Genomic DNA, 18650 nt, shown 5'->3' with positions numbered 1-18650 from the left:
TTATAAAACAAAAATGCACGTTTTTATTGAATATATAAATTACCTTATTTTAAAAATTTTAATTTGTTTTATTTATCAAAACATAAATAAACAATTTAAAGTTTTAAACATTATTCTAAACAAAATATAAATTTTATCACAAATTTGTGAGAAACATTCACAATTTTTAATTAGACCGATAGACCGCTCCATACAGAAAAATGTACAATAAGAGCAGACACTAAATTTTAATTGGACTGATTTCTCAGAAAACCACCATTAATTTTATTTACAACAAGTATTGCATGAGACCATCTTATCCTTATACGAGTCCATCCGAAATGCCCATTAATAAGTACAAGAAGCACTATTTTTTTAAAAAAATGGTGTACATCGATCCAATTAAAGTCGCTCAAACTCTGATTAAAGAACTGGAGTAGTGTTTTATTTATCAAAAAATGCACCATTGAGTGTTGACAAAAACTTAAAGTAGCGTCCATGGTTTCCGATCTCTTTCCTTGTTCACTCTGATCCAACTGAATTGAATTTATAAAGAATTCGAGTGTAATTAATTGCTCAATATCTCTGAACATCGACGGAAATCGAATTGCAATAAGGTTGTTCTCATTTCTTTTTCCTTTCTTCACCATTCGCGACAATTTAGTATGATAATGTTTTTCTTGTTATTTTTTAGGTTTAAATTTTAATTATTAGTCATAAAGTTGATTTTTTGGAGCCTTTTTTTTTGAATCTGATAGCTTTAATTCGTATTTTCAATCCTCAGTTCTAATTTTTGGAATATTATTTGACGTGATTGATGATTGTGATGGATTATATTGATTTCGTCGATTTTATTTGTTTTTAGATTCATATTAATTGATCAAATTTGTTGATGATTGATAATCCAAAATGGTTATTGATGAAAATGGAAATGTTAACAGATGTCAGTCCCTCGATCTATGGATAAGTCAAGTGCTCTTGAATACATCAATCAGATGTTTCCTACAGGTTAGCTTTCTCTCTTGAATTGTGTAGGAATTTTAATTTTCATTCAGTTTGGAGATGTTGAAGTTGTAAAATTATGAATCAGTGGCATGTTGATTTGTGATAATATTGTATTTGTTTGAAGCTTAATTAGTAAATTTATTTTGTGGAGAAATTATAACAATATTCGAATGATTTCTGATTGTGTTACTTTGTTAAAATCAGAGGCATCCTTGTCTGGTGTTGAGCCTCTTATGCAAAAGATTCATGGTGAGATTCGTCGAGTTGATGCTTCCATTTTGCAAGCTGTTCGACAGCAGGTAATGACTTGCTGCTCTTCTGAAATCTTAGGGCTATCTTTTCAGGTGTGATATATTTGGTGTTTGAAAGTGTTATTATGTGGATCAAGTATGTTCTTATGACTGATGCATAGTATCAATGAGTGTGCTTTTGTTATTTGGGATTATGTTGAGTTTATTCTTTTTTAGAGAAGGGCATTTCTGAAGCTTGATATTGAGGACAGTACTTTTGTCTAGAGAAGGCTATATTTGTAAACTTTGGGAATACAGTGTTGAGATGAGCAGATACAAAAGTGCATTCTGTTGTACTACGGTTCACGGAGGATGAAATGTGAACTACATAAAAGGAGAAAGAGAGAATACCAGCTTAATAATTATGGACATCATAGACTTATGTGTTCTGAAATATTATAAGACTAATCAAAATATTTCTTGATTGACCATTACTATAGGGTGGAATATATTGACATACAAGTTAAAAAGACTATGATCACATTTAATTTAGGTGGGAGCTTAGGTGTTTGTGCTTGCTAAGAGAGGGTATCTGGATTCTGGTGTGATGGTGACTGTTGGGACTTGGGAGGGTGAGATAGGATCTTATATAGGGAGTTGATATTGTAAGTACAGACATTTGACCAAACAGTAGGTTTAGTACTTTAGTTAACTCATCAGGATATAGTGCTTGCTTTGCAATTGCCGCAACAACTTCCTTTTTTTTTTTGCTTAGTTCCAACGATGCAATATTATAACAAATTTCCTGGTAATTTTGTAGTTTTTTTGTACTAGAAAGTGCTTCTTTGGTGGGTATATAACCTTTCTTCTATCTTTCAATCTTTCCTTTGCTGGTTAAAGCTAGGTTTATCTAGATTCTTGACCAATTGCTCATTGATCAATTCACCGCTCTTGTAGTTGGGACTCCACTCTGGTTGTTGTTTGCTAACTTCATATTATTTAGAGTAATTCAGGTACTAAGGCCAAAGAAGATCTTGCTGCGGCTACACACGCTGTGGAGGTTTGTGCTCCCACTTTATGAATTCACTTACTTTGCTTCATCCAGTTATCAATCGTATGCTCTTAGTGTAATGGTATTTAGGCTCAACCTTTTCGTGAAAGAATATTTAGAGTCGTGCCAGCTTCTGATTGCGTCAAAGTCTCTGTTCATATGAATAAGTTGTTTGATTAGTCATTTTTAAATGATTGTTCCATTTGAACAGGAACTTATGTATAAGATACGAGAAATAAAAAATAAAGCTGAGCAAAGTGAGACAATGGTTCAGGAAATTTGCCGTGATATTAAGAAGCTTGATTTTGCAAAGAAGCACATAACTACTACTATAACGGCCCTTCACCGTCTTACCATGTTAGGTAGGTTTTTATTTTTCTTTCTACATGAAATGATTTTACAAAATAAATGACCATTAGTCTCTTGGTGTTGATGCCTAAAAACATAATTAGTGGTTTGCTTTTGTCTGCGTTTATGTGTTAAATTTATGGTGTGAGGTGAAGCATCAATTCTTTGATACAGGATCCGTGTTTTGTTCATTTGTTGTGCCAAATTCTGTTCATGTTTAGTCAATTTCTCACCTGAAAATCTTAGACATGAAAAAATGCTGTTGTTGTGCCAGTATATGAAGAATATAAAGCATGAACACGGACTCTAAGGCTTTTTGATCCCAATTTTCTAGTGGAGTGATATGTATGTGGCAATGGATCATTCAAATTAAATTATTTCTAGAAGAATGCTCCTATTTTTCTTGTCTAGTTTGAATAATAAAGTCATAAAATTTGGTGTTCATGCATATCAAAACCTGTAGTCTGAACTTTGAAGCTACTTTGAAAAATAGACCCCGATAAATATGTGCTTTATGTCCCTGAATTGCTGTAAGGTATGATGCAGTGTAATATTTTGTGGAAGCAAATCGGATATGGCAGTCAATAGAGGTGTGGAGTGGGGGGGGGAGGAGATTCTTTTTGGAGTGTTAGATATGCAACTTTTTCTTATGGTTCCTTGGAAGTTATGTGTCATCAAACTGTCAATGCATGCGTTGCTGCAGGAACTTGCATCGTTTAGGTCATATTAAGACATTGAAGCCTCTATATCTCACTTGGTAACTTGGTTAGGATGATTGGACCTGGTGGCAAAAGTTGACCCTTTTTTTTTTTTTTTTTTTTTTTTTTTTTTTTTTTTGGAGAAAGTTGCTTAGAAAAAAAAATCTATCTTTTACAGTATAAACTTGCTACCAGAAAATTATATCCAAAAGTGATAAATTTCTCAAGTAGAATGGTTTAGAAATTAGAGCCCGCTAAATTTTTTAGATGCACTACAAAATAGTTTTATTGGGCTTTAAAATATTTTGAATTTTGAGAATTTTGGTTTAAGTGATAAAAAATATTGAGACGATAAAACGATGTTAGGTGCACTACAAAACAATTTTATTGTCCTTAAAATTTTATTGAATTTGAGTTTTTTTTGTTGTGAGGGATAAAAATACTGAAATGATTTAAGGATAACACAAATTTTGAAATGAGACAGTCTCATGGTGAGATCATCTCTGTTGGATTTTTATTGTCTTAAAGTGATCATTTATATATAACTTTAGAGTGATCATTTATAGTCTTGAAGTGATCACTTATTACCTTAACGTAATCATTTAGAATCTTAAAGGGATCAATAAGAGAAATGAGCTAATTATATGCGCCCTTCTCATAGCGAGACGGTCTATATAAGTCGAGCTGGAAGGATAATAGATGCACTACAAAACAATATTATTGGGTTTAATAATTTATTAGTTGGGTTAATTTGAGTTTTTTGGTTTAAGTGATAAAAAATTATTAAAATGATAAAAAGATATTAGAAGGGGATTTGAACTGCTAACCTACTCCCTACAATTATGTTATGATTCAATCAAAATCAACTCTACTCCCTTATTATGATGCAACTTTATATAACCTCTAATATAAATTAAATATGAGTACTTCAGGGGTGGAGCCCCTCCTGTCCCAATGAATTTTCTCCATTGATTGGATCTGCCAAGCATTATATCTGGGTTTTTTAAATTTTACTTTTCATTTACTGTTATTCTCTTCTGCTTTGATTTGTACTTTTCATTTACTTTTATACTCTTCTACTTAATTTTTTGAAAGGCCAAACTGCTTTTCCTGTTATATATGTTTATAAATGTGATTATTACATGGATAGTGTCAAAGGTTCATATGTAATTTTGTCAAATTTGATACTCGAATTTGTATTGAGAGTGAAGTTATGATGTCTTTCAATGATTGGCAGTATCTGCTGTTGAGCAACTTCAAGTGATGGCTTCAAAGAGGCAATACAAGGAGGCAGCTGCTCAATTGGAGGTACCAAGCTGCCAGTGGGCAAGCATTTTTCTTCTATTTAGGAGGTCAATAATTTTTTAAGCTTACATCTTTGGTTCTATACGAGCTGAACCTTTTCCTTTCCTTTTTTTTTGCTGCATCTATTGGTTTATGCATCTGATTTTTAGGGTGTATCCTGACCTTTATATGCAACATTTGCACTTCAAGTGTACTCATAACTTTGTGACAATGATGTTGCTGGAAAAAAACTATGTACTTGTTTACTTGACAAACCTCGAATGGCACATATTTGAAGTTGTCTGCAATCATTGACACAACTCTAATGTTGGATCATCTTATAGCACTTGCTGGTTTTGTTGCTATGAGCAGCTGAATAATATTGGTCTTTAACTCCATATATCATCTTATACCTCTAACTGCTTGCTGATCTTTTTTTATTTGTAGATGACCATGTTCTTTGATGTATTTCAGGCTGTAAATCAATTATGCAGTCATTTTGAAGCCTACAGGGATGTTCCAAAAATAACTGAATTACGAGAGAAGTTCAAGAATATTAAACAAATCTTGAAATCTCATGTATTTTCTGACTTCTCTAGGTATATTTGTTCTATTTTCTTCTTTCATATTTGTGGAAAGGCTTGTTGCTCTCTTTTTTCAGTTTGAGGTCTTAAGGTGTTGAAAACCATGTGTGTTGCACTTAATCATCATGCAAACGACTTATTGTCTAGCTTCCTAGATAGAGCATAGATTTGTGCTCGAGTATAGATTTAAACTTTGAAAATGCTTTCAACTCCAAAAGACTTGTAGTCGAGACTCGAGAATAAAAAAGGGGAAGGATTAATAATTGTACTTTTGTTGTAATTTGTGGAAAACATGGAATTCACTCTTGTTTTCTCATAATTGTATTTCTCTGACATCAGCTTAGGTACAGGGAAAGAGACAGAAGAAGCTAACTTATTACAGCAGCTGTCGGATGCTTGTTTGGTTGTTGATGCACTGGAGCCTTCTGTACGAGAAGAACTTGTGAAAAGTTTCTGCAATAGGGAGCTTACTTCCTATAGACAAATCTTTGAAGGAGCTGGTGTGCATTCTTTACTTCGGTTTCTTTATTCTTAACAGAATTAAATAATTCTTTTAGTATCTTGATCCATGAAAAGATTTGATCTTTGCTTCTGTTACTAATAGTACCAGACTGTTGTGTTGTTTTGTGTATTAGAACTTGCTAAGCTGGATAAAACAGAAAGGAGATATGCGTGGATTAAGCGTAGATTGAGAACAAATGAGGAGATCTGGAAAATCTTTCCTTCTTCGTGGCATGTCCCATATCTACTATGCATCCAATTTTGCAAGTTGACAAGGTTCATTGTCTGCCCTCTATAGCCTCTACCTTTAAATTTGGAACTAGCTATATATGTTCAGTTGGATAATTAATTTTGACAGGCAGCAATTTTACCTGAGCTTTTGGTTATTCACTATTATATCTGTAATCTTTCATTTGAAACTTGTTGGTAGATAAAGTGACATAATATGAGTGTATGACTTACCTAACTGGCTTTGCATGCTACCAGTGCTTTTCATTTCTTCATGTACCTGTGGAGTTGGACATGTTTTTTTTCCAATCAAATGCTGTGACGAGCTGTTTTGTCATGTAGTTTATCTGAACTAGAACTAGTATCCTGTTTGCATCTTAGTTAGTTTCTTTTTCATCATTTTTTCTATAGGAACGAAAGGATTATCATTATTATTTACTTAATGTTTATTTTACTGATATTTCTTTTCTAAACCTCTGCTGTTATAGGACGCAGCTTGTGGAGATACTTAATAACCTGAACGAAAAACCTGATGTGGGAACATTGCTGCTGGTAAGGGGTGACTAAATTGATTATTTGTTTTACATTATTTGCTTCGAAAGTTTCTGAATGATTGATCTTTTGGCTGATATGCCAGCAAATCCTGGACAAGAAAACTTCAGATTGTTTCATTCAATTTCCCTCCAAAATGTATCTTGTATTTCAGAGATAATATTTGGATATACTAACTTCTATATTTTGCAAAATAGAACTTTATTAGTTCCAAACTTGCAAACAAGATAGGGCTGTAATTCTTAACTCAAACACAATGGCAAGATGCTTGACTTCAGAATTTCAAATCACAAAAGTGGCATTAATATAGCCCTTTAATAACTTCCAAGATTGAAGAAAATTTTATTCACAAGAATCATGTTAATAAGAATACATGAGCTAGAAGGCATATTAGAACCAAGAAAAGGTCATGTTTCAAGCACAAAAACCCTCACTAAAATATTCTTTCCCAACAACTTATACATATTACAGAAATTTGTTAGGCACCACTCTCCGTTAGTATAAACTGTCTTCATATTTTTCATTTCAATGCTAGTATTAAAATATGCAGTGCTGCACGCTTGCACTCAATATTTTGCATTCACATTTCATGCGACTTAATTCCTTGCTTAAAGAATGAATTATCTGCTAGAACTTTCAAATATCCTGTAGAAGTTTCAGTTTCAGCATCAACCAGTTCAGAATTTGTAGGCTTATCATACCATGCAAGTTGGATATCAAAGCTTTGAGCAATTGCATGTGCACAGTCTGATTTAGAAAATCTTTTTTTATTCAAATTCTACAAAATAGGTTTTGATTTCTTGAGGTTAGAGAAAGATCATACCAGTAGAATTTTTTACATTTAGGAAGATCCGTTTATCTGTTTATGATCATAGTCTTTACTTCAGTAGCCACTAGTTAGTTGCAATTTTCACTGCTCAACTTTTGGTGCATGGAGGATTCCGTTTCATGCTTGTAGAAGAAAATCCAGAAGCCAAGACAATTTGCAAACCATCTTGTGTTTGACTTTCGGTGTATAATTTGAGATGAATCTTAGTGATTGGCAGTTGGAGTTTCTGTCTTTTGCAATATGGGGAATTTTTTTATACTGCAATTGTTATCTTCCATATTTTTTGAATGCTTTCTTTGCTAATTGCACATTGTTGCCTTTCTATCACTCAGCTGTTTCTTCAAAAATTGTTAGGCACTTCAAAGAACTCTGGAATTTGAAGAAGAATTGGCGGAGAAGTTTGGTGGAAGTTCACCAAATAAAGAAGAGAAGCATGACGCAGACGACACAGATAAAGGGGATAGTCTTAGTCAAGCTGTATCAGATATTAAAAAGAAATATGAAAAGAAGCTTGCTGCGCACCAAGGCAGTGGGACTGATGTACATATTAAAATATCTTGTGTTGCCTGAGGATTCTTAAGGAATGAATGGAGTCTTTTCTGTTTTGGCGCTTATATCTGTTTTTTTTTGTTATGACAGGAGAAGGACAGTCTGAAAGATTTTTCTGTACCTGGAGCAGGGGTAACGTTTTTTTTCCTCTCAACTTATTTCTATGACAGGAAAGGGGCAATTTGAAAGTTTGATAGGGAGTGCATGAAGATGTATCTTACTATTTTGAAGGGATGCTTAGTGAGTTTATGTCATACCATTAAAACTGGAATGTTGAAATTAGTGCTAGATTTTTATTGACTAGTTATCTGGTTTTTGAATGCTAAATCATTTATAATAAATGTACAATCTAGGTTTTTTAGTGTAAAACCACCTCAAAGTTTCCTTTCTATACTAAACCACCCTAACTAAATATCAGTGATACTACACTACCCCTACTTTAAGTGGTTTTAGTCCAAGATGGCTAGTTTTTTTTACCAGGTCATGGAGACCAGAGTTGGAGTCACGAGGTTTCAATTTAAGTCGAAGCATGACAGAGTACATAGAGTGTAATTTTAGCACAAATGAGATAAAGAGAGACACTATAAAGCTAGAAGATAAAGAAATAGCTTCAAGTGGAAGCTTTAAATACCTTGGGTTCATATTTCAGAGTAGGGGGGACATCCAACAAGATGTGATCCATAGAATTAAGTGTGGGTGACAAAAATAGAGAGCGGCTACTGGAGTATTATGTGATCAAGGTATGCCCTTAAAGCTAAAGGGGAAGTTACATTGAATGACCATTAGACCAACGTTACTATATGGATCAAAATGTTGGGATTTAGAAAGGATCATATTAGAAAGATGAGAGTGGCGGAAATGCGAATGCTTCGATGGATGAGTGGGCATATCTTGAGGGATAGAATTCGAAACGAGGATATAAGAAAAGGTTTAGGAGTTGCAAATATTGAGAAAAAAAATGAAAGAAAATCGTTTAAGATGGTTTTGGCATGTGCAATGATGGGGTATTAACGAATCGGTAAGGATGATAGAAAGCTAGAGCCTAGGATAGTTAAAAAGAGGGCGAAGAAGACTGAAGACAACTTGGAGAACAAGCGTGGAAAAGGATACGAATGACCTTGACTTACAACTTGAGACGACAGAAAATCAGAATGAACTAAGAAAAAGAATCCATGTGGACAACCATTGGAACTGGTATATTGGGCCATATAGACTACCCCAATCTTTTGGGATTAAGGCTCTGACATTGTTGTTTAATAATTGTAATTTAATAATCAATAGTCAATGCCTTTAGTATCTAGATTCATACTCGATTGATCCTAGTTTGTTTAATGTAAAGAAAATTACAACTTTTACTTGTTCGGGTCCTGGTGGCACACATCCCTTTTTTGTTGTGTTTGGTTATCTCTTCAATTAAAACCACTACCCTTTACTTCCACATAACATTACACCTTACTCTCCCATAAAACTCTTCAAGTCCAGCTAGTCTAGGGTAGTTTCTTGATTTTTCATTAGATGATGTGGTGAAGTTGCAAGTATTTGGTTGTTGTTTTAGGGTTTGGAAATAATTAGAAGAGTGATAGTTGTGGTTTGGGTAAGAGAGGAGCTTATGATGGGGTGTATAATAGATGATGGGTGTTTGGAGAGGTGGGGGTGGGCCGATGGGGAAAGCTTTGTTGATATTTTTTTTGGGACTGTGAATATGCTGGTCAAAATTAGTTATGCGAAACACAAAGCGGTTGATGATTAGACAAATTAGAAGCAAGAGGTGTTTTTTAACGGGGTTTCTGTGATTTAAAAAGTAGGGACTTCTGTTTTTATGAATGAAAGGACCTCTCATGGTTGGTTTTTATATTCTTAAAGTATTCTGCATCTACATTTAGAAGATGTGCTGTATCTCAAGTCCTAACTATTGCAAGCTACCAATTTTTAATTATCTTACCTTACATTGGAAATTGACTTGAAAAGGGTAACGAAACTCATAGTGTTTTTACAGTTCAATTTTCGTGGAATTATCTCATCTTGCTTTGAACCTCATCTAAATGTGTATGTGGAGTTGGAAGAGAAAACACTTATGGAGTATATGGAGAAACTTGTTCAGGTATTTTCTTGATAAATAATCTTTTGCATTCCTCTTATGCACCCATATATAGTTGTATTATCTGGAACGATGTTTATGTTTCTGTTGTCACTGTAGGAAGAAACTTGGGATACGGAAGAAGGAAGTCAGACAAATATCTTATCTAGTAGCATGCAGGTAGACACTCCTTTTCCTGTTCCATAATTGATGTCATATTGCTCATTTCAAATGAAGTTATTGATCCCTACTGTTTTCCTTTTGTAGCTTCATTATAGCAAAGTGGTAATGTTTGTATTGGCATTTTGTGTTTGGCCTTCCCAAGTTAGGGGTTCCTTTTATTCTTCTTTGTGCATGATGACACGAGGGCATGGTTGTGTGTATTGTTTTGTTGGATGATAGTACAATATTGGGGCTCGAGGATAGTTAACATGCAAGTAGCATCTTCATTGTGCGATGTGTGAGGCGCTACTCAGTTGGTGTGCCTCCTGCTCTGGAGGTGCAAAAGGATATTTATTATTTTATTTAAAATAATTTCTGGAAAGCCCTGTTGCATTTTGACCTGCACCTTTTGACCGCCTAGCCTTGACATGTTTGAGGTACTAATAGTGCTTCATGCCTAGGCGCAACTTTCAAAATTAAAATAGAACTCATGTAACATGGGATATTTTACACGATGACATGTAAGGCTCCATTAATCAAACTATTAAATGTTACTGTAGTTATGAATGAACCCTTTTTGAAACTGAGTTATGACTTATGTGGGTGCCTTCTTTTTATCTCAATTGAACCACTTATGAACATATCATAACATTTTAGAAGTTAGCTTAACTTAAGTGAACTTATCTAAACTTCTTCAATTTTGTTGTTGTGAATTGAACTTAGTAGCCCTTTTTGAATCTCATATGAGCTAATGTTAACTCGTCTAAACAAAATTTCTGGGAACTTGATTTTTAAAGAGACATATCTATGGTTATTTAACTTATTATTTTATTTATAAAGTTGTTCTAACCTCCATTTGGTAGAACCTTTTTTTAGGTAAAACATTTTCAATCTAATGGCATAGATTCCTTGTGATCACTATTAATTGGAAACAGAATCAATTATTGTTGTTTGGACTGTTTATAACTTATTGAGCAAGAAAAATATCTAAAAATTTTTTTACACTTGGTCATTGGTAGAGTTTGTTATGAGGTTTTAGCCCTCTCTAGGTTTGCCTTCATTACACCTTTCTAGTGGGACCTTCCCCGCACCCTCGCTTTGCATGCTATGCTTTGTGCACGGGCCGCCATTTTTTAGTTCAAAAGGCTAACAACTTTCTAATAGAATAGAGAAAGAGAACATTTTGGAAACTTATTGAAGTGAGCTATAACAGAAGTTGCACTTTCTTTTGAAGAATTTCTTTTGAAATCGGGATATATATTAGGTAGGGCTATGTCTATTGTGACTAGGGTCACGTTTTTCCAGGGCCATATCATTGGTTTAGAAGTATACAGGGAAAGAGGTTTCCTTGAGTATAAATGTCATTCTTTGAAGGGTTCCACTTTAGTTATGTTAGCCTCTTTTTTTAATCTCATTTGTTGCTTATTTTTAATAAACAACTTCTATTGACGAGAATTTAAAATACAAACTGACTGAGATGTATTGTGATTTCTAGGTTTTTCTAATAATCAGACGAAGCTTGAAGCGGTGCAGTGCTTTGACAAAGAATCAGACATTGTTTAATTTGTTTAAGGTAGTTTATTGGACTTATCACTAAAAGAGGACTTGCTGTGTTTTATACATGTTTTCTTTTTCGTGGTAAACATAGAGATATACTAAAGAGAAATGTGTAAATATACTATTATCTTGTTGTATCACGAATGGGTGTAGGTACTCCCTCCATACCCATACCCACCTAAAATTCTCACCACCTTAGGTCAACTGTTATACCCATGCTTGCTCACATGGATACATATTTAAAATTGCCTACCACTATCCAATCAGGTATACTTCTCATAGCCATAGCTGCCTTATTCACACCTTGTATAGTTTTACCCGCCCCATCCCCGCTATATACCTGTGTTATACACTTATACCTGCTCCATGCCTGTGCCATCTCCACCTGATACCCACACATCTTTATAATGCTCATAAATCAGATTTACCGAGGAAATGATTTCCAATAAATATTGCTGCACAACAAACACAATGGACAGCAATTCCTTCTAAGAACTGTTCAAATTGCATTAATTGCATAGCAAACACAATAGACAATAATATTTCTGCATAGCAATCACAATAGACAATAGATAAGGGTAGGCATTGAAGTTCCGGCTCCACAGATTATGAATAATTTTTTATTATTTTGGTCCCAAATGAAGTGTCATTTTGTTCCTACCCATTTTGTAGTGTTGAGGATTTGGCATGGACGTAAGATGGAGTACAGAATCTGAACGTCTGATTAATAAAGGCTCTTATCACTCTATCTTGAGTTACTTGTAACCCTACTTAGGATATTCGTTCCAATCTTTGTGAGATGAAAAAGATGGTGCATGTCTTCTCATTTTTTGAACTTTAGTGGAGTTTTGTAGGTTCTTTGGGTTCTAGGTTTATTTATTTATTGCATGAACATTTGGTATTTAATTAATATAATTTGATAATCAAGGATGATTTCTCGATGTGAAATGCATGATAGTAATGGTAGCTAGGGGCATTACTTTGTGAACTTTGAACTCTGTTTGCTCTATTGACTTGTAGCTTATTGTTACCTCTACTTAGGCATCTAAATTATATATATGTCCCTTTGATAATCTAGTTACTCCTTGATTGTCTAACCATTTTTCTACTGTATTTCTTGATTTTTATATTGCAAGTTCAAGAGTTTTAAAACTTTTGGGATTATATATTCTGCATTCTGTTATCAGGTATTTCAAAAAATTCTTAAAGCATATGCGACCAGACTGTATGCTAGACTGCCGAAGGGTGGAACAGGGATTGTGGCTGCAGCCACTGGAACAGATGGCCAGATTAAGGTCCAACACACTTAATTTCTCTGTTTTTATGTTTTTGATAATTCTCAACCGTTGCAGTGACAAATGACGTTTTTTCCGGCTTTTCATTGCTCTTTTTTATATCTTAATCAGATATCCGAAAAAGATGAAAGGATGATCTGCTACATCGTCAACACAGCTGAATACTGTCATAGAACTGTGAGTTTCCTTCAGCCAACTCATGAGTATTGTGTATTTATTTTCCTGAAAATTTAATGGCTCTGAGGCTCAGCCTTTGAAAATGAGGTTTGATAAAGTGAATTTAGGCCACAAGAAAACTCCAATTTTACTCAAACTAACTATTAGCACACACACCCATATAAGAAGTTGAGATAATGACAATCGAACAACCGACCTCTTGATTGTGAGATGCATTTCTTTTGGGGATTCATTGGTTAATATATTGAATTCTATGCTTAGCATGTGGGGTTGACACAGATAAATTTGCTAATTTCCTACACTGCTTTTGCTGTGAGAAGTTGGTAAGTTGGAAACTGATGAAAGAAATGGGCAATGACTTGGACTCTAGTGAGTTTGCTTGATATTTGTTCTCTTTTGAGTATCTTCGTATTAGGAATTAGTCATACTATTGAGTATTAATACCTAATATAATGATAGTCTAATCTGCTTTCTTTCTGTTTACAGTCTGGTGAATTGGCTGAAAATATAGTAAAAGGTATTGAGCCGTTGTTTGCTGATAGAATAGATATGTCAGAAGTGCAGGTAAATTGTGTTTTGTATTGTCTGATTTTTAGTTGCAGGATTTCTACACGTGTTTCAAAATATATGCAATAATGCAGGATGAGTATTCAGCAGTGATAACAAAATCACTGACAACACTGGTACAAGGTTTGGAAACAAAATTTGACGCTGAAATGGCTGCAATGACGCGTGTTCCTTGGGCAACTCTTGAAAGCGTTGGCGACCAATCCGAGTAACTTTTAGCTCCTTTTTTTGAGTAAACATTAGTAGTTTACTGCTACAAAGCCATCATTTGACGTGTGTCTTTTCTTGCAGGTATGTCAATGGGATTAATACAATCCTTAAAAATAGCATACCTGTACTTGGAACCCTTTTGTCCCCCATTTACTTCCAGTTTTTCTTGGACAAGGTAAATTTTATAAACACTGTTTTTGTCTGCCATATGCTAATCCAGTTCTTTATTTTTGTCTTGGCTGAGTATTTTCTTGCACAAGTTTCTTTAACCGATGCGTAGTGGTATCGATTCGAACTAAATTTTGCATGTGTATCTTTGTGTGAAGAGTCATGCTTTTCAAACTTCTGTTTCATTGCAACATGTAGTATTAGTTTTCACTTGAATGCAGAAAGTTGAAACTTCTTCAGAAAATGCGGTTTTAAGGAAGTTTCATTTTTTGTACGGACAACTGAAATAGAAGTTACCTCAAGAAGTTTTATTTCCTGTAGAGGCACTTGGTCCATTTTGTGGGCATTTATACTTTGAGATTGTAATTCCTATGCCTTTTAATTTGCCAAACAATTCCATTAATTTCCACTTTCAGAAATTTCTGATTTCTCTACTATAAATCAACCAAACAATTAGTGTATGGATTAGGCTATTTTGATGTTAATCAATAAAATACCTAGCAATAGATAATGATCACCAAAATTATTCAAGGTTTGATTTTTGATATTTAAAATTCCATTGTTTGTGTGACAGATGTTTCAGGTTCCTTGTATATAAACTTTTTAATCTCTTTTGTTTTTTGTTTCTTTTGCAGCTTGCTTCTTCACTTGGTCCCCGTTTCTATCTCAACATTTTCAAATGCAAGCAGATATCAGAAACTGGAGCCCAGCAGGTACTTGACCAAATTGAGCATTCATTTTTCCTTTGTTCTTTGTGCAGTTATATTACTAGGTAGTCTTCCCTTAAGCTTGAAGATTCAAATATCTGTATTGAATGGTAAAGTGCTAACAGCCTATTCTTGGTATATCTCTGAAACAAGGCAAGAGGCATGGTTTTTAGAATTGTAGATGGAAGTAATAACTACACTTGAGAATTTTTTTTTGCTCTTCCATTCAGATATCACCCATCTCAAACTTTTGTGGTGTTCAAAATTTTTCTGCATGCCTACTACCTACAATAGTTATTCATGCTAATAATAAGAGATTGTGCATGTCTTTTACTCTTGGTTCCAAGCATTCCTTGCAATCTTTCAAGATATTGTGGAATAGATATAGATCACACTGATATACGATTCACATGTTTTTGATGCAATTCCAGATGCTTTTGGATACTCAGGCTGTGAAAACAATTCTTTTGGATGTTCCGTCCCTTGCTAAACAAGTAAGTTATTATAGTAGATGGAATCCATTTCCTATTATTGATGTTCTACTTGGTTTTGGGGAATGAGCTTCCCATTTTCAGATCTTTTTTATGATAAATCAAATAAAATGGTTTTGATGCTCCTTGGACTGAGCGGCTTATGTCGGAATAGGGCATTTATCCAAGTGTCAGACTCATTAATTTTGTGAAAAGCTTCCATTATTTTGGTTTGAATTGGGGTGTTAAGGTGTCATACGAATGTTAGAGTGTCAAGGATGTAACTTGGGTACATGAGGTGAAAAGAAGAAACCGAGTAACATGTTTTTGGCTTTTAGAAATTGTGGTGATGAAAAGCCTAATTAATTGCTATCACAAAACTCTATCTTTTGGCAGATAAATTATTAATAGGGCAATACTTGACTGGAGCTGGACATGTTGACTTTGTTGTGCATTTGTTCTCCTTGTTGCTTTTATATTGGGCTATGAAGGTTTATTTTACTTTTTGAATATGGTAGTGTTTTTTCGGGTTCTTTTTTTTTTTTTTTTTTATAAAATACTATAGTAGTTAAATACCTAGGTTTGTGAGATAGCTTGTTGTAAAGGGCTACCTTTTCTCATTATTAAACCTTGCCATCGGATATCTGGACATTTGGAAAGTACTTGCATGTGTACCCAGTGTCTGATTTTGGTGTCAGCTCAACAATACTTGTACATGATAATACTCATACTAATCAGTTTTATGTTTGATATGTTTATAGACATCAGGAGCTGCAAACTACTCTAAATTTATTAGCCGTGAAATGAGCAAAGCTGAGGCCCTTTTGAAGGTTAGCTAATTTAAGTATTGACTTTAGTTAGTATTGTGGTATTTTCTAACTCTCCTTTGTTCGACAGGTTATTTTGTCACCTTTAGATTCTGTAGCAGATACATATCGCGCTTTATTACCTGAAGGAACAACATCAGAATTTCAGCGGATTCTAGAGCTCAAGGTCTTACTTTGTTTGCTTCTTTGTTGGATGCTTTTCCTGTTGTGAATAATCTTTTTTATTCGTTAATTTGTTTAAGTGTGTGCATTGCGATTCCTCATTAGCAGGCTTCTCCTTTCATCCTTGTGATGGAGGTTTCGATTCTCACCCCCTACAAAAAGGATTAATCCCCTCTCTCCTCTTGCCTATAGGGATTCTCTAGTCCTACCCTCGAATAAAAAAGAAACTCTCTCCCAAACATCTGGAACTTTGCCACTTTGATTTTGGGTACCCAACCTTCACTCCTAATAAACGTTTACTATTTACGGTTGCTGATTGATGACAGCACGTACCCATACAAAAAATGCGTTGAGGGAAGTAAAGGTTTTGTCATTTTGTGATAATTTGTTTATATTGATGCCAGTTAAGTTGGTTTGTATACAACTTTTTGGTGGATGGTGCCTCAACTTTGATTGTAAGTGAAAATTTTAGTGAAAATATAAGCATCAATGTGTAAAACAAAACAAATCCCTTTATACCATCAAATGAAAAATAATCTTTTGAATGTAAAATAAGAATCAAGACAAAAACAAACTTAGTATTATTCGAAGTATGATATGTCATGTGTAGTGGGTCTTCCATATTTCTTTTGTAGAAGGAGAATAAGCTGCGTAGGTTCTTTTTTCCACATTGTAAACTGTTCTTTCCGCTTCCAATAATTTCGAACATGTTAACTTCAGGCTATCAGATACAGGCCTTTTTATGTGTCCATGTGGTACGACTTTAAATATGATATCTAATAAGATACGTTCTTAAATGCAGGGTCTTAAAAAGGCAGATCAACAAACCATACTCGATGACTTCAACAAACATGGTTCAAGCATTAAACATCCCTCAATGACAGCTCATTCTGTATCAGTTGCCCCGACCCCACCTGTAGCACCTACTATAAATAGTCCTGCTTCATCAGCTATTGCTGCTTCTCGAGAAGACGTGCTTGCAAGAGCTGCTGCATTGGGCCGAGGAGCAGCAACTACAGGTTTCAAGAGGTTCCTTGCTCTAACAGAAGCAGCAAAGGACAGAAAGGACGGACCATTTAGAAAACTCTTCAATCCATGAGGGTCTTACCAGTGACCATAGTGCATAATCTCAGTTGCAAAACGACTTTTGAGGTCAATGCAGATGATTTTGCGGTTGTCTTGCAGTAAGTTCAAAATTCTTTATCATGCGGGTGTGATTCAGTTATGTGGACGATATTTTGCACTATGGGTTTACTGCTTTATGCGAAAGGAACGTAATATGCCATATACAACGTCTCTGCTCCCATTTTTCGCCAGAGAAAGACAGAGACTGTTTTCCGTATGGAGATTAATATTGATAATGTATGAATAGTTTGTTCGTTGTCGATTATGTTGTGTAGGCCAGTTTTGTTAAAGTATTTTCCGCGGAGTTCCTGAGAGTGGTTTAGTTTCGTCAGTTGTCACTGGTTCGTAGAATCCATGCTTGTAAGTAATATCGTCCAATCAGTGTTTTTTTCTACTGATGTTTTCCGGATATAGTTTTTGATGTTAGCAGTGCAACCAGTTTACAGTTTCATATGATCAAGAATAGGGACGGAGCAAATTACACAATTTTTTTTAAATTTCCGTATATTTTACATTTTTTTATTTGTTGCATTTTTTATTTTGCTACAATGATCTTAAAATTCTCTCATTTGAATAGGGAAATATCATAAAAGGCAAATAGGTGGACTGTCCGGTCCGGGTGACCCAATTCGCGGTTTTGCGGGTCGATTCCTACCAACGGTTCCATCAATTTTTTTTTGGAACCTTAACGGTTTGCGGTTTGCGGTTTGGACCGATTTAGAACATGTCACAGACGGTTTTGTTTTCTGGATAGATTTTTAACGACTCGGGATCGGTTTGATTTTGGATAATCTGTCCTGTGGCCGTCACTATGTCCATTTATTTGCCTGTGGTATTTCCCTATTTAGATCCTCAAGCCTAAATGGAAGCTTGTACTCCTTTTGTTCTCTTTATTTGTTACAAGGACATAATGTGAGTGGTCTAAGAAAAAGATAAAAATGGGTAAAGTGATTTATGGGGGAAGGAAAAGCAAATAAAATGTATAAATGAGATGAAAAAATAATTTAGATATCGAGATAAAAATCAAAAAGACGGTGTGAATTATAATAAAAAATTAATTTGTAGAAAAATCTTTCGGATGGACTAAAAAAATGTAGCAAGAGGGAGTATCATATATTATCAATTTATTATCATGCTTTGATACGATTGCTCTCTGTTGACGTAACAATTAGAGATAAATTCAAAATTCTAGCTATAAAGGATCGGTTTAGTTGCGTATGTAGTATATATAGTCGCTAACTGTTGAGTACTTTTAGTCACATTTAATACTTCATGTACAAGTTTCCAATTGATACTTTTCTTTGGCCG

General features: G+C 34.4%; 1 protein-coding gene across 2 annotated transcripts; it reads left to right on the top strand.

Moving 5' to 3' along the window:
- Positions 1 to 364: 364 nt before the first annotated feature.
- LOC130805850 (vacuolar protein sorting-associated protein 53 A) lies at positions 365 to 18443 on the top strand. Of its 2 annotated transcripts, XM_057670649.1 has the most exons (25): positions 365 to 596; positions 921 to 987; positions 1189 to 1283; positions 2218 to 2274; positions 2477 to 2627; positions 4549 to 4619; positions 5070 to 5194; positions 5519 to 5679; positions 5815 to 5956; positions 6397 to 6460; positions 7644 to 7829; positions 7929 to 7970; positions 9835 to 9939; positions 10036 to 10095; positions 11573 to 11650; positions 12822 to 12929; positions 13041 to 13106; positions 13593 to 13670; positions 13748 to 13881; positions 13965 to 14058; positions 14687 to 14764; positions 15190 to 15252; positions 15990 to 16058; positions 16126 to 16221; positions 17020 to 18442. In XM_057670649.1, the coding sequence occupies exons 2-25, from the start codon at positions 921 to 923 to the stop codon at positions 17314 to 17316; spliced, it is 2487 nt and encodes an 828-aa protein (XP_057526632.1). In that variant the 5' UTR covers positions 365 to 596; the 3' UTR covers positions 17317 to 18442. The 2 variants fall into 2 exon arrangements, with proteins under 2 accessions (XP_057526632.1, XP_057526633.1); XM_057670650.1 differs by lacking the exons at positions 365 to 596; positions 921 to 987 and having other exon boundaries at positions 2228 to 2274; positions 17020 to 18443.
- The last annotated feature ends 207 nt before the right edge of the window (positions 18444 to 18650 follow it).

The sequence above is a fragment of the Amaranthus tricolor genome, chromosome 2 (assembly GCF_026212465.1).
Source record: "Amaranthus tricolor cultivar Red isolate AtriRed21 chromosome 2, ASM2621246v1, whole genome shotgun sequence".
In the NCBI taxonomy this organism is placed as follows: Eukaryota; Viridiplantae; Streptophyta; class Magnoliopsida; order Caryophyllales; family Amaranthaceae; genus Amaranthus; species Amaranthus tricolor.
Note: the sequence above shows the minus strand (reverse complement) of the source record. Positions and strands in the feature narration are given on the sequence as shown.

Bases quoted from the DNA above. Each gene is read 5' to 3' on its own strand.
- LOC130805850 (XM_057670649.1), top strand. From the start codon at position 921: ATGTCAGTCCCTCGATCTATGGATAAGTCAAGTGCTCTTGAATACATC. The intron at 5,957-6,396 runs GTTCATTGTCTG...CTGCTGTTATAG, and splicing joins CAATTTTGCAAGTTGACAAG to GACGCAGCTTGTGGAGATAC. The intron at 14,765-15,189 runs GTACTTGACCAA...ATGCAATTCCAG, and splicing joins CAGAAACTGGAGCCCAGCAG to ATGCTTTTGGATACTCAGGC.